This window comes from Mobula birostris, chromosome 1, assembly GCF_030028105.1.
Source record: "Mobula birostris isolate sMobBir1 chromosome 1, sMobBir1.hap1, whole genome shotgun sequence".
Taxonomy (NCBI): Eukaryota; Metazoa; Chordata; class Chondrichthyes; order Myliobatiformes; family Myliobatidae; genus Mobula; species Mobula birostris.
Window position 1 is genome coordinate 121,615,126 of NC_092370.1, and position 16,464 is coordinate 121,631,589.

The 16,464-nt window shown below is 39.3% G+C and overlaps 1 protein-coding gene across 3 annotated transcripts in view; it reads left to right on the forward strand.

Moving 5' to 3' along the window:
- Window positions 1–16,464, forward strand: part of LOC140199432 (zinc finger protein 236-like) — a 154,734-nt gene that overhangs the window by 52,319 nt on the left and 85,951 nt on the right. For all 3 annotated transcript variants that reach the window (XM_072261550.1, XM_072261535.1, XM_072261541.1), the window contains exons 4-7: window positions 358–536; window positions 2,071–2,198; window positions 5,046–5,218; window positions 9,773–9,922. In XM_072261550.1, the coding sequence (XP_072117651.1) occupies window positions 358–536; window positions 2,071–2,198; window positions 5,046–5,218; window positions 9,773–9,922 (630 nt within the window). The remainder of the gene's footprint in view (window positions 1–357; window positions 537–2,070; window positions 2,199–5,045; window positions 5,219–9,772; window positions 9,923–16,464) is intronic.

Genomic DNA, 16,464 nt, shown 5'->3' on the forward strand with positions numbered 1-16,464 from the left:
AGCTTCTGTATTCTACACAATTACCAGCTAACATCTGTTTCTGTTTACACATTGCTGTTAAAGGTTAGGTTAAGCATCATGGGATTTGGGTTTGACACTGAATTATTTGCAATGATTGATTAAAATGGTGGCTGGTAGGACAAGATTATCACTACCTTAATTCTAAACATAAAGGTTAAAAGGGCCATGAGATAGGAGTGGAAAGAATAGGAATATTAAATTAAAATCACTAGTTTAGATTTTACTGTCATAAACTTTATTAATTAATCTGTGAAAATAATTGAATTTTGACACAATTTGCAGAAACTTTTACAATTTCAAATGGCCTGACTTTTTTTTGTATCTTCTCCTCTGTAGAACCTGATATGTACAGAATGTGGTGATGAATTTACATTACAGAGCCAACTTAGTAGACATATGGAGGAACATCGGCAGGAACTAAATGGAAGCCAAGTGCATGTTTGTAAGATCTGCACTAAAGAATTTGAAAGGCCTTCCCAACTACGTGATCATATGAAATCACACTATAGAGTTAGGTGTGTGAATTGAAGCAGAAATGTAACGGCTTATTTATGCTGTAAATTTAAGGCTGTCTCATACGTTGCATAGTAATACAGTTAGAAAGTAAATATGTTTCTACCTGTGGTAAACAGTGTTCTGCCATTTGTCAGATCATGATATTTTCATTCCAGCCCGCCTGCAGTTAATATTTCAGCCTACGTATCTAAATAACATTCATTTTTAATGAAATTTGACTGTCTTATTAAATGTAGATGTGCAGCACATCTTAAAATTACCTGAAACTTTGTTGATGGGAATTGTCAGTGGGAAGCTAATACTCTTGAGGTTTGTGGTGATCCATTGACTAAATTCTATTTATAGCTGCTTCCGCTTTTCCATACAGGCATATGAAATCAGCAATAAATAGGTCAATAGCTATAAACTTTTACTTATCTGAAGCAGCTGTTCAGATAAGAATTGTATAGTGTAATGACAGTACACACCTTGTTAGTAATATCAGTGGGTTGGGCAGTTTCTGTGCAGAGAGAAATGGTATTGATGATTGTCATTGGACTGTCAACCTGACATATTAACTGTCTTTCTCTCTCCACAAATGCTGCCTTGTCTGTTGTGTATCTTCAGCTTTTTCTGTTGTTTCAGATTAACATCAGTTGCATTATCTTGGTTTTCCCACTACCATGTCTGTTTTTAAAGTGCAGATTGTAGGGAGACAATTTACTATTTATGTCATTTTATTGGATTCCCCCATAGGTGGATAGGTATTGGAAAATTGTATGTGTGAGAATTCATTGTTTTTTTTTCTTCAGATGGCGAGATATTCCCTCTGTCTTTTCTCAAAGTTACAAAGGTATTCTCTAAATTAGGACCCTGGCCAATTCGTGAGGGCTTTTTGTATTGTTCGGGGATGAAAGACTCATGTAATTATCGGAAATTTCTAGAAATATTTTCCCCTCACCACCCCCAATCCTACCTCTAACCAGTCATAGTTTGTGGAATCTTTTAATTTAACAGTCAGACTCATCATACCATTTTGGTACATTTATTTTGAACTCTACGAAATTGGTATTTTCTCCCAAAGATGTGGCATCTATAATTCCTTGCAGTACTTCAGGTTTTGTTGCTGGGGATTTGGAAAGCTGTAGCATTACTTTTTACCCTGATACTCCAATCCTCCAGGTATAAAGGTCTCTATTCTTTTGGAAATATTTTCAGTACACTGGATGGTATTTTAATAATCAATATACCTGGACCTCTATGGTATTTTTGACCTTTTGCTTTTCACCATTTAGAAAGTAATACTTAATCCAAGGTGGATGACTTCACGTTTCAGTGCATTGAAATTCATTTTCCAGTTGCTATCCATTTAATCTATTACTGTCTGTTTGTAATTTAAGCCTTTCAGTGACACTGCTTAAAATGCAGTAAATTTTTGTGGTGAATGCTTACAGAAGAAATGCTAGATGCTCTTTTGCTGTAATATTTTTCCATAAAATATTGCAAGTGCTTCAATATGATGTTCATATGTTTTATGCTTCCCTTAATTCCCAGGTCATCCCTGTGTACAAAACAGTATAAAAGACATGTAGATAGATCAGGGTTCTCTCATCGTTGTGAACATTGCGGAAAAACATTCCAAAAACCTAGCCAGCTTATTCGCCACATCAGAATACATACAGGTGAGGTATGCTGTATAGCTAATATGGGATTATTTATCAGAGTGCCTTTTTACAACATAATTCAGAAGATGATTCATTTTCTGTTAATGCAGGTGATTAACATAGAATGATAGAAATGTACAGCACATAGACGAGCCCTTTCTACCCATCTTATCCTTGCCATCTGTGATGCTTATCTACATTTGCTACATTCGCTCTCTGTGCCTTTTGTATACAAGTATTTGTCCAGATGCCTTTTATGTAATTATATCCATTTCCACTATCTTTGGCATGTTTGAGATATTCTCCATTCTCTCTGTGGAAAAACTTATCCATCAGATCTTCTTTAAATTTCTTCCATGTCACCTTAAACCTCTGCCCTTAAACCTCTCCTCTAGAACTGAGTGTTTTTCCTATCTATGCCCCTCATAATTTCATAAACCTCTAAGTTTGCCTCTGATCTTTCTACTTTGCAGTGAGAATAAACCCTAGATTATCCAATTTCTACTTGTAACAACAGACCATCATTCCAGAAAACATCCTCGTAAATGTCTTCTGCACCGTCTCTGTTCTTCACCACATACTTTCTATAGTGTAGCGACCAAACTGCATGTGGTCTGACCAATGTTTTCTACAACAAATCACAAGTCCCAACTCTTACACTTAGTACCATGCTGTGTGAAGGCAAGCATTTCTCACTACCCTATTCACTTGTGTTACTACTTTCAGGGAGCTATGGACAAACATTCCACGGTCTCTCTGTACTCCCAAGATCCCTGTCAGTTACTTAAATTCTACCAAAACAAACTGCTACTTTTTTGGCATTGAAAGCATTTAGGTAATCTGATAAAATTATAAATTTTTGAATTGACACATACATATTACATGTAGTGAAGCATTGATTAGGGTATTTTACAATGGAAAAAACTGAAAATATTTGAAACTATTCTCTCTAGTGTACTATTAATGGATTATTTAATTCTTTGAAAATTATTACGGCAGTAATTAGTCTTTAATTATGTGATCTACCCGTTACTACACTGGTCAAAAGATGTTGGGTCAAAAGTGGTCCCCAACCTCCGGGCCACAAAGAATGCAGCGGTAGCCAGAACACACCCAGTACATCTTTAAGAAAAAAGCCGAAATAAACAAGCTAATTAATTAGGTGCCGCCCAGCACGTAAATGTCGGCCCAGATCAGCGGCGATTGGCAATTGGGTTGCCTCTGATCTGGGCCGACATTTACGTGCCGGGCAGCACCTAATTAATTAGCTTATTTTGGCTTTTTTCTTAAAGATGTGCTGGGTGCGTTCTGACTACCGTTGCACCACTGCGTTCTTCGCGGTCCGGTATCGGTCCGCAGCCCGGAGGTTGGGGACCATTGTTTTTGAGCAATTCATTGGCATAAAATGTTTCCCCACTTTAATTGATATGAAATTGCTTCTCCCAAGGTGAAAGATGGTTTAAATGAAAGATGGTTATGGTAACTTTAATCAGTCACATAGAGCATGATTTGACCTCGCTGCCCTGATTCTTGATGTCATTTCCCCAATTTATGCAATGAAATTCTAACAGATATGAGAACAATCTGCCGGATTGTTATTAAGTGGAGATAATGGGAGCAAGTTTGGTGGCAGGGCTGAGCTTGAACTGGAAAATTATTTATGGGGTTTGAGTGATTGTTATCAAACTTCACTTGAAATGTGAAGACTGAAGGAATTTATTTCAGAACTTGAGCGTTATGTCAGATTTGCACTGTGCTGCCACCCATCTTTTATTTATTGTATTGTTATAACCTTTTTTTTAAAACAAGAATTTTTAAATTCTTAAAGGAAGGAATTTAACTTGCCTTTGATTCTGTTTGGTATTGGGATCCAATGCAAAAAAAGTGCAGCTCATCATTAAATATGCCAGAAAGAAGCTAGTTCGTGAATGCTAATTGTCATTATTCAGTAGGCAGAACCAAGGCATTTTTATTATTGGTATTAATACTTGTTATCAAGTTTCTGGCTATAAATATGTAGATAATGATGTATGGAATCTATTGCAAATTTGGATTCCAGATGCAAGTCTGTATTCCTGCTAGGGGTTTGGGAATCTGTTATGTGATCTCCAGTATTTCAGTGATTTGGATGAAAGTGTTGATGGTAGGTCAGCTAGTTTGTGGATGATACTAAGACTGATGGCGTTGTGGATAGTATAAAGGATATCAAAGAGTATATAGTGAGATATAGATCAGTTACAGATAAAGGCAGGAAAGTGGTATTCGGAGTTTAATCCAGGCAAAAGTGAGATGTTGCACTTTCGGAGGTCAAATAGAAGGAGAAAATATTACAATAATGGTAAACCCCTTAACAGCATTGAAATTCAAAAGGATCTTAGAGTCCGGGTCCATAGTTCTTCGAAAGTGGCTATGCAAGTGGATAAGTTAGTTTAAAAAAAAATGGCATACGGCATGCTTGTTTTCATTTATAGGCGTATTAAGAATGTAGGGAGTGGATGGTCAGTGGAATAGGTTGCCAAGGTAGTATGGAAGCAAGCAGTTTGGTAGAGTTTGAGGCTCTTAGAAAGCTGTATAGGAAATGGAGGGCATTTAGTATAAATTGGCAGCAAGATTGGCACAGCATCATGAATCAAATGGCCTGTTCAGTGCTGTACTGCTCTGTTCTGTTCATAACATATTTGATTGCAGTGTGTTTAGTTGAGAACTTCATGATACTTTGAGCAATAACTATTGTAAATAATGAACCATGAACTAATGCACAATATTACTAAAAAAGTTCATCATTAGTTTAACCCAGTACAATGTGTATTACATCACTTTTCTGCAAATCTTTCTGCACTTACCAACTTTTACTTGGTATTGTAGGTGAACGGCCATTTAAATGTGGTGATTGTGGAAAGGCTTTCAACCAGAAAGGAGCATTGCAAATTCACATGATCAAGCATACTGGTGAAAAACCACATTTTTGTGTCTTTTGTCCAGCCTCGTTTTCACAGAGAGGCAATCTACGAGCGCACATACAAAGAGTTCACACTGAGGTAATGGTATATTCTACATGGTCAGTAGAGCTTTTAACTTGGTTTTACTCACAGTTTTGAAATGTTTTAATGGTTAAATTAATACCGTGCCTTATAATATCTAAACTTACTCATTTTGAAATATTTCAAACCTAGTTCTCAAGTGTGCTTTCTGGAATCCTGTGCTTGGCTATTTTGGCTGTTAGTTATTAGCTTATTTTTGTTTTAGCAAGGTCCATCTTACTATTCCATTGCTTTCCACAGATAATTGGCAATGAATTCCAAAATAAGTATGTTATTGGCTACAAAATAAAATTCAAAACTAGCCGTGAAGCACCCAAATCCATACTAAAATAGGAAAAATAGGATTATGTCTGTCAGAAATTTCCCTTTCGTTTGTACATGCATGCAGTTTGTTTGTTTGTTCTAGAGTGCATCCAGCATTCATTGAAACTAGTGATAGTAAAATATGGTTGACATCCGTCTGTCTCGAAGGACAATGGGTGATGATGATGACGATCATCATCACAAGCCTGGGTGGAAGGTATGAGATGCCCAGTTGTCAAGATCCCTCTCTTGGCCTCACCAGTGTAGTCCAAAGGAAAGCTTATGAAGCAATACGTTTGACACCAGCTTGGCTGCAGGAGCTGCTGGAAGGATGTTCAATGGCATCCAGCCGCCTGCAGGGCTCCACTCCGGATTTGCTGCCTGGGTTTATTCCTGTATCCTTCGTCTCTCCTGAGGCTAACCACAAGGCAGTGGGACTATTTACTCATAGCTGGGGATCTGGTTCACGAGCGTCTACACACCAATGGGCGTGTCTGCTACATGTGCAGGGGCCAGTTCTCCTCCTCATCCTCTGTAATTCAGCCTGAATCCAAAAGAAGTTCAGTTTCCATATGTCGCCAGTGAGGAGGCACTACGAGAGGTTTGCTGTTGGAGAAGCTATGTACTGGCAGGGAGAGACTTGCACATTCAGCTCTCCTTTTCTCAAGACTGTTAGCCAGCAGTAGAAGCTGAAAGAGCGACAAGCACACTAGATGCATCACAACAACCATTTTGACACCTAGTGAAATATAACAATAGAAATAAACTAGTATAAACAGTTACTCAGAAAAATAACAATATCATGGAATCTGAGGGGAAAATTGTTTTTGAAAAGAGTTGATATCTCAAATGAACTGCATAAGAACTGGTAGGATCAGGTTCAAAGATTATTTTATTATCAAAGTATACAAACTCTGAAATTCTACTTCTCTGGGAAGCCATGAAACCAAGAAAAAAAAAATAAAGGCAGCACAAGCATCAACCCCCGAATTCCCCACCCCGCACAAAAGAAACAAAAATGGAACAGGCACATTAACCTCTAAATCCTTCCTCCTGCACAAAAAATGAACAAAACAGAGCGTGGACATTGACCCTCAAATCGCCACCCCTCCCCTCACAGCACAAAAAAAGTGAGAAAGATTAGGTGATAAACATAGTATGCAAAAAACTGTAATACTGAAAAAGAAGTCTATAGTCCAAGTCTGCATCCAAAACACGGAAAACCTGGACAGCATTCTCCGGGACAGTGGCAGGCTTACACCTGTCCAGTAGCATAGCAGAGCGATCCTCAGTGATTAAGAAGCAGGCAGCCGGTGCTGACCTTCTGCATTCGCCTCAGTGTTTCAATCTCCCTCGCTGCTTTAATTGGCGAACAATGGAAACTTCCGTCGTCAAAGTGGAGTCAAGCATTGGCTTGCACCCTGTCCCACAGTCTGTTCTTCCCCTCAAGGTTTGTGCAGAATCCTCTTGGAGACTGCTGAGTGCTGAAGCACCCAAACAATATCTAAACTCCCGCATTCGCCTCGATGTTTCATTCTCTCTCGTATTTTTAGTCAATCAACAATGGAAGCTTTACCTGGTGAAATGGAGTTGATAATTGGCTTGCACCCCACAGCCGTCCCATGGCCTGGCCGCTTTGAAGTTCGCATATGCTGCCTCTGCTGCCTGGAATCCTCTTGGATACTGCAAAGCGCTGAAACACCCAAATGAACTCCAAACAGCAAATCAGACTCCCAACAGCTCCAGGTTCATATCCAAGATGAACAACGAATGTAAAAGACATAAACGAAGTGAAATATATGGTTTCATGATCTATCCAGAAGATGTTAGTACAGTTATTGATTTGAATTGGCAAGGCCTCGGAGGATATGACCGTAATATAGGCAAATGAAATAAGTATACATGTGCAAAAGGAGAAGAGAAGATGGCGGCGCGATGCAGCGCGCAGCAGCCATTCCGGTGATGAATATCTGTTATCTGTCAAGTAGGGTGCCATGCACAATCCTGATTTGATGGGAGACAGACGTGAGAGCACGGAGGAACATCTGGTGAAACTTCTGAAATGCCTGCTTCGCTGCCGCTGCTGCTGTGTGATCCAGAATCTCCGGAGGGGAAGGCCCCGAGTCCTCGGCTTTGCTTGTTGCTCGGCAGCTGGGGTGGGGTCGAAGCGCTCGGCAGAGATGGTGCTCGGTGTTGGAGGGCTGCTCGGAGGCTCGAAGTTTTCGGATGGACTCAGAGTCGGCTGTGATCGGGTGCTTCCAAGGGTGCTGCATCGACAAGTTTGCGGCGCTGGAGGTTTATGGCAGGGAGAGTTTCTCCCTTCTACTGTCTGCTTGAGATGAGGGCTATCAGGACTTTGAGACTTTTTTTTTTACCGTGCCCATGGTCTGCTCTTTATCAAATTACGGTATTGCTTTGCACTGTTGTAGCTATATGTTACAATTATGTGTTTTTTTGTCAGTTTTAGTCTTGGTCTGTCCTGTGTTTCTTGTGATATCATACTGGAGGAACATTGTATTATTTTTTTAATGCATGCATTTCTAACTGACAATAAAGGAGGACTGAGTGTCCTCATAGTCTAATCTAATCTAAAAGGTCAGTATGGATGTGGTGGGCTGAAGGGCCTGTTTCTGAGCTGTACAACTCTGAATCAGATTTAGTATCACTGGCACATGTTGTGAAATTTGTTGTTTTGCAGCAGCGGTACAGTATAGTACATTATTAAAACTATAGATTGCTATAAGAATTATATATAAAGATTAAACAGGTAATGTATAAAGAGAGCAAAAATATAGCTAATGTACATAGGTTCATTGTTAATTCAGAAGTCTGATGGGTGAGGAGAAGAAGCTGTTCATGAAAAATTGAGTGTCCTCAGACTCCTGCACCAGCATCTTAATGATAGCAATGGGAAGAAGGCAAGTCCTGAATGATAGGGGTCCTTAATAATTGATGCCGCCTTTTTGTCCTCGATGCTGAGAAGGCTAGTGCCCATGATGGAGCTGGCTGGGTTTACGACCTTGTGCAGTTTTTTCCCCAATCCTTTATAGTGGTCCCTCCATATTAGACTGTGATGCAACCAGCTCGAATGCTCTCCATGGTATATCTGTAGTAATTTGCGAGAGTCTTTGGTGACATACCAAGTTTCCTCAAACTCCTCATGAATTATAGCTTCTGTCATACCTTCTTTGTAATTGTTTCAATATGTTGGGCCCCGGATAGACCTTCAAAGACGTTGACACCAGGAACTTGAAATTTCTCACCCTGACTCGCTGAATCAATTATTATTGGCCCTAATTGGATTTTGGTTTGGGACAGTGTAACACTTGCTTACCATCCCAAGTTTCAGGTATTTAACCCACAGCCCAAAGTCAACAATCTGAATAAAAGATTTAGAGTTATAATGTGTAAGGAAGCACTGAGAAGCTTTTGATTGCAGGCAAATAAGGCAGTGAAGGGGTTCAAAAGCAGCAGATAGCGTATTAGAATGCAGCTTGTATTTTTCATGAGCTCATAAGGTGCCATCAGTTGGGTTTGTCACCACTGAACCCGCCCCCCCCCCCCATCCCTCATTTTGAAGTGTTTGCCTGGCTTCAGACTGGTTCATAGCTTAGCTACCTGCCAGTCTTCTGTTGGTGGGTCACTCTCTCACTGCAGAAAAAGCCCCAGTTCAGTGAATCCACTCCCTCTAACCCCTGGATGATCCCATAAATCCTGGTGGGGAAAACAACTGTGGGGTAGCTGCAGAAGTCTGGATCATTGTTTGTAGCAGATGATGACAGGGCAAGTGCTATCCTCAAACTAATTCAGCTTGAGAATGAAAGAAGGCACGCCAGATGCACAAGCTCTAGCTGGCATTAGGTGGAAGGGCCAGGACTGAGTTGTATCTTTCCCCGTCACCCCTATTTACTAATGTGTAGAATTACGTCTCGAACGCAGGAAAGAAGGATCTTTAACATGCATTGAAGCTAGCGGGGAGTTCTGTGTAAAGCCAGCCAATCAGTCTAGGGTTTCAAACAGCATTATCAAGTAAGTGCTCATGTAGGAGTTTTAATAGAACTCCATTGTTGCCTTTAATGAGCAGAATGCTCCTGTGCAGCATCTTCCCTCTTTTCTTTTATTCTTCTAGAAAGAAGAGGGTTGTTCCAGTGTAGTACCTCATGTTCAGTTGTCATTAGGAATAAATTATTTGTTTGAATGTCAGCTTTTTAATTTTTTTGCTGAAACTGCTTTCTTATTCACACACAGGTGAAGGATGGGGACCAGCCAGCTTATCAGTGTGAGGAATGTAGCTGTGTGTTTCGAAAACTAGGCAGCCTTAATGCACACATCAACAGAATGCACTCAGATGGATCGGAATCCTCACGAGTAATAAGCGACACTGCGCACAATGTATCGGTAATTACATTTGTTTTATCTTGCATTCATTAATTGCCCTTATAAGAAGGATATTTCTCAAGTTAGGCCAGATGTGCACATTCCACTTGTATAAATATCTACACTGCCATGGATAACTGTCCAAACCATTGCAGTGTGATTTTTCATATATTATGGGCAATTTGTGTAACAAATTACTTCTCTCCACTAATTGTCTACCATCTCTGTTCACCCTCTTGCATCACCATACCACCCCCTATCTCTCATAGTATGACCAAGTAATTTGGTACATTGATTCAATTTCAACATAATTTCTTTTGCGCCCTTGCCCAAATCAGTAAAATTAATGAAAAGAAAGCAACTTCTAGGACTGAAAACTACTTGAATGCACATCTATAAAAACCCAAAGGGTAGTAGTTAGTGTTGCTACCTCACAGCTCCAAGGACCTTTGTTTAATCCTCATCCTGGGTACAGAACCTGCACGTTTGCTCCATGATGGCAGTGGGGCTACTTCTGTTGCTCAGTTTTCCTTCCACAGCACAAAAACATTTGGTAGGCTAATTATTAACTGTAACCTCAGTGCAGATTAATAAAAGAAAGAATCATGGGGAGTTGATTGGCATGTGTGAAAGAGATGAAGTTGTAGTGATACAGAGAAATAAGGAGAGGTGGGGAAAGGTCAAATGGGATAGCTCCCCTGGGATCCAACATAGACCCAGTGGACGGAATAGCCTGCTGCTGTTCTGTCACTATAAAATTTACACAAAGCTTTCTGAACTCTCGAGACATCTGACCAAGTAGTTGTTTGTAATCTTGTTTGATTTAACATCCTACATGAAAAACCTACTTTATCTGCTACATTTCCATTATCTAGAATTGTGTCTGTCTCTGACATGATTTCCATTAAATAGAATAATTGCCCAATCATTCTGTGTTCACCTATACAAATGTGTAGACAGTAATGTAGGCTGGTCTGCATTATGAATTAGTCTCCATTGTGCAGTCAGTTTCTGATAATTTGACAAATGTTCTTCAGTTTTATTGAAAGAAGATTATGTCAGGACATTTAGTTCTGGTATTTGTGCATGCATGCAAACCGCAGGCAACTGCAATTCATCAATGAGACAAAACTGTTACATATAACTTAAATGTATTGAGATTGAGGGTAATGATATTTATAATATGTCCACATTTTTCACATTGCAGGTGTATAAATATAGACACACCTTATGCAATATATCTTCCTGTGGTCATTGATGAATAGCAACCAAGTCAAATTCCACCACCAGGTGCTCTGTGTAATACTCTCAATCATTGCCAAGTTATATCTTTAAGCATCGCTTTCTCTTATCTGTGGCAGTAATAACCTTAGCAAGGCGTCTTATGGCATTGTCCTCTAAACCATACTATAGCATTGGCTCCTTTAGGAACGTGGAATTGGCATTGAGGCACTGGGTTTTCCAGTAGTTTTGCATGGATAATTTGGTGTTTCAATTGCTAGCATTTTATGACATAAGTATCTGTAAGTTTTGGAATTCCTACACACATTGAAATCCTAAATTTGCAGATCAAGTCTCACTGGCAAGTTCTGCTGCTGAAATTGCCATACAATGCAAATTGGTGCATTAGCTTATACACTCCTGCATTTTTTCCCTCATCTACTTATTTACATCTATAGTTCATCTATTTTGGTCTTGAAGAGCAAAGTGCCTTCAAGCCTATGCACAATGCCAGTAAGTGTAGAGAAAAATAAGGTTGTTTTAAGTGACTTAAGTGAGATCATAGAAAGTGAAGTCCTGCTTCAGCTAATAAATCCCAAGAGCCAGACAACATATATCCTAGGGTACTTAGAGGTTTGTGATTGTATATAGAAAACCCTAACATGTATTTTTCAAAAGTCAGTGAAAACTGGTGAAATTCTTAAGGACTGGAAATAGACTAATGTCCTGGTACATAAGAAGGGTGTCCACTCTGACTCTGGCAACCGTAGACCAGTAAGCTTAACGTGTAACGGAGGTAAGAGAATGGAAGCATTAACAACGAATGAAATGGGGGAAAAACAGCTGATAAGAACAGGCTTGTTAGCAGAAAGCCAGCATGGATTCAGAAAGGGGAAATCATGTTTTACTAATATGCTGGAGTTCTGTGAAAAGGCAACTAAAATTTATGATAACAATAGAGTGGTTGATATCATTTACTTGGAATTCCAGAAGACTTTTGACAAGGTACCCCACAAGAGCTTAATCATCCAATTACAAGAGGTAGGGATTCAGAATAAGATGTGCAAATGGGTGCAGAATTGGCTCAAAAACAGAAAACAATGAGTTATGGTGAGAGGATCATTTTCACACCCAGAAGATGTTAAAAGTGGGTTTCTGCAGAAATCAGTTTTGGTGCCGCTACTGTTTTTAATTTACGTTAATGATTTGGATAAGCATATAATAAATAATCAAATGAGGTTTGCAGATGACACAAAATTTGGGGGATAGGGAGTCAAAGGAGAATGGCCAGTCTGGTTCAAGCTGACAAGAAAGTGGCGGTATCTTAAGTAACCATGCATTACAACAGTGGTGTGCAGAAGACACCATTCAGGCAGCAAAATCTATGTAGTTGTGGGCAGATAAATGGCAGATGAAATTTAATGTAAGTAAATGTAAAATATTACATATAGGATGTAGAAATATTAGATGTAAATATACAATGGGGGTCTTGAGTTAGAAAGTGCACTGTATGATAATGATTTGGGTGTCATGGTAGACTCACTGCACAGAAGCAATTAGGAAGGCTAATAGAAAGTTGGTCTATATAATGCACTCAGTGGAGTTCAAGTCTACAGACGTTCCCCTTAAGCTGCATAATGCGCTTGTGAGGCCACACCTTGAGTACTGTGTACAATTTTGATCTCCATATTTTATGAGGGATGTGAAGGCATTGGAGAGAGTTCAGAGAAGGGTGATTAGACTCATTCCAGGTCTGCAGGACATGAGCTGTGAAGAAAGATTGAAAGAATTAGATCTTTTTAGCCTAAATAGACGTAGAATTGTTTCACTGTACCTATTAAATAAATCAGGGGTAAAAACACACCCTTGTCTAATACCTCTCTTGATTTTCGTAAACTGACTCACTTCTCCATCTATTCTAATAGTGGCAGTTTGTTCCCAGTACAGATTTCTGATTAGACGGAGGTCTATCAAATCTAGATCTAGAGTTTTCTGTAATATTTCAAATAACTTATAGTGCTTTACTTTATCAAATGCTTTTGTGTAGTCAATAAAACAAACAAATCTTTTTGCACTTGAATAGCTCGTTCTGATAGTATCCTTAACATCAATATTGCGTTTCTTGTACCTTTGTCTTTCACAAAACCACATTGTTCTTTACCTATTTCAGCTTATATCTTACTTTTAGCTCTCGTCATCAAAATTTTTAGAAGTATCTCAGTGATATGCCTTATTAAACTTATGGTCCTATGTAATTCATATTCTTTTGCTCCAGGTTTCTTAGGAAGAGTGATAAATACTGATTTTTTTCATCTCTTCTGGTATTATTCCATTCTCATAAATGTCATTGATTAAATCAGTAAGCTTTTCAATTCCATAATCTTTAAGGGTGATAACCTGTTCCATTACGAATTCATCAGGACCTGTTGCCTTTCCTTTCTTCATCTTATCTATTGCATTATGAACTTCAGATTTTAAAATACTTGGATCTTCAAAGTCTTTCTTAATTTCTGGTTTTTTGCCTCGATCGTCTTCATACAATTCCTGAATATAATCTGTCCATCTGTTCATAATCTCATCTTCCATGATAATGGTACCGTCCTTTGCTTTCAAAGAACAGAGGAGCTTCCTACCAGTGATATTCTTGATTTGTTGATGTAACTTTTTTGGATCAGAAAAAGAGATTCTTTCTATTTGCTCACATTCCTGGTTTAACCATTCTTCTTTGGCTTTTTGACATAAGCTTTTAACTTTTTTATCTAAGGACTTATATTCTCTAGGATTTGCTTTCTTCCGTCTCCTTTCTTCCAGTAGATTTTTGATTTCATCTGTCATCCATTTATTCATTGTGCTTTTTTTCTTTTTTAGGAATCACTGACTTTGCTGATTCTACCAAGGCATCCTTTTGAGAGTTAAATTTCATTTCTACATGATTGCTATCATCTTCAGCAGATTCTATTTCTAGACTTTGAAATCTATTCCTTACTTCAATTGTAAATTTTTGTCTTAAGTTTTCTTCTTTAATTAATTTCAAGTAGTCAAGGGATTGTTCAGGTTTTTGCTTCTTTAGTTTTTTAAGTTTTACTTTTACATGACAGTTCAGTTCAGTTGTTCGTCCATCGTTGACGTCGATGAGGACCTCGACACCATTATGATGGTGTCGAGACTAGCGCGTGATTTGGATTTAAGTGAGGGAGAGTTGCGCAGCATCAGCCTCACTCTCTCTTCCCAATTCCCATCTGGGTCCAGTGGCAAGACAGAGTCTAGACGGCTGGAGATGGGACTAGGCGCAGTGGATGACCAGGACATCTTCTGTGTCCTGTCCTGCTCTGCAAGTTCCACGACGCTTGCAGGGACCGCCTTCTTGACCGTTGGACCTTCCATTGGTCTTGCCCACTCAATCCGCCGGAGTCTGTCTTCACATGCTGTGATAGACAACTCCCTATCTCACCGAGGGTTTGAGACCCGTCGGCTACCCTCACCTGGTTTCGCCGGCTTGTCGAAGCTGTTGCCCGGGGTGCGGCTGCTGTCGCATGCAAACAGCTACGGGGAGCCACAGGTGAGAGCTGAGTGCCAGGTGGGGACCAAAGGTGGACTAACCGCCCTGAAAAGGACGCGACATGTTCCCCCACCAGAGGTGCTACCCCTCCCTGACACCCCATATACATGACATACTACCGGGTTTTAGTCACTATTACAGTCTGCACCTGGATATGTTTTGCATTGTCACTGAGTTTCTAAATCTTTGGTTTATAGTATAAAGTCAATTTGATTTCTAGTGTTATCACCTGGACTTTTCCAGGTCCACAAGAGGAAGAACGACAAAACTTAATTGATATAGTTGTTGAGTAAAGCGTAAAAATGTGTCTATCTATCAATTGCAAAAATTCAATGTATGGTGATATCCAAAAAGAAGGAGAATCCTATCTGCAGGCTGAGAATCAATGGAGAAGACATAAAACAAGTACAGAACTTTTGCTACTTAGGAAGCTGGGTGACATCAGATGGCAGGTGTGACATGGACATCAAAAGAAGAATAGGGATGGCAAAAGACACCTTTACGAGAATGAAGAGTATACTGACCAATACTAAACTAGGCATGACAACCCACCTCAGAGTACTGAAATGTTACATTTATCGAGTTATGTTATATGGCTCAGAATGTTGGACAATATCTAGTAACATGAGGAAACGAAATGAAGCAGCAGAGATGTGGTTTTTGAGGAGGATGCAAAGAAAATCATGGACGAGACAAATATCTAACGAGGATGTCATGAACAGAGCAAACACAAAAAGAGAAATAAGGTATAAGATCATGAAAAGGCAACGTAACTTCATTGGACATGTGATTAGGAAAGAGGAGTTAGAATGCGCAATAATTATGCGAAAGATTGAAGGGAAGAAAGCAAGAGGAAGACAAAGACATGATGATGGAGACAGCAACCGGAGAACTGGAAATGAATACCAATGAATTGATCCACTTGACCCGAAACAGGAGTGTGTGGGTCATGGCAGTCAAAGCTCAAACTGGGCACGGCACCTGATGATGATGATGATGGGACGTAGAATAAGAGGAGACATTATAGAAGTGTTTAAAATCATTAAGGGGTATAAATAAGGTGGATGCCAGCTGCTACTTCAAAGTTAATCCATCACCAAGGACATGGGACCATAGGTGGAGACTTATTAAAAGGAGGTTTCAGGCGAACATCAGGAAGCATTACTTTACACAGCAAGTAACATGGACACATGGAACAAACTACCTAGCTGTGTAGTTGAGAGTAGTACCTTAGAGACTTCTCAATTTAAACTCTATTTATTTTAACACACTATGTGAATAGGAATATAGCAAGCTTTGTTGGGTTGATGGCCTGTCCTTTATCAAAAATTTTCTAATATTCTAATTCCAAATTCTAGCCATATGTTGTACAAAAATAGATTTTCCTCATGGCACAATTAACTTCATTTCTTTTAGTTTATACTTTAGATAGACCACAGTTGAGGCGCTTTGTGCATTTTTGATCTCCATGTTACAGGAAGGATGTGATTGTTTGGGAGACTTCAGAGAAGGTACTTGGAGATGTTGCCTGAAATGAGCAATGAATGGAAGCAAGTTAGGTTGGCTTTGTCTTCCTTGGTTCAGTAAGGCTGTGCGGACTGCTTTAGAAAAAAAAACTTACAAGGAGCAAGCAATCAGTGGCTACTTTATTAGGTACACCTATACACCTCGTTAATACAAATATCTAATCAACAATCATGTGGCAGCAACCAATTATGTGGCAGTATAATAGCATGCAGACATTCAAGGGGTTCAGTTGTTGTTCAGACCAAACATCGGAATG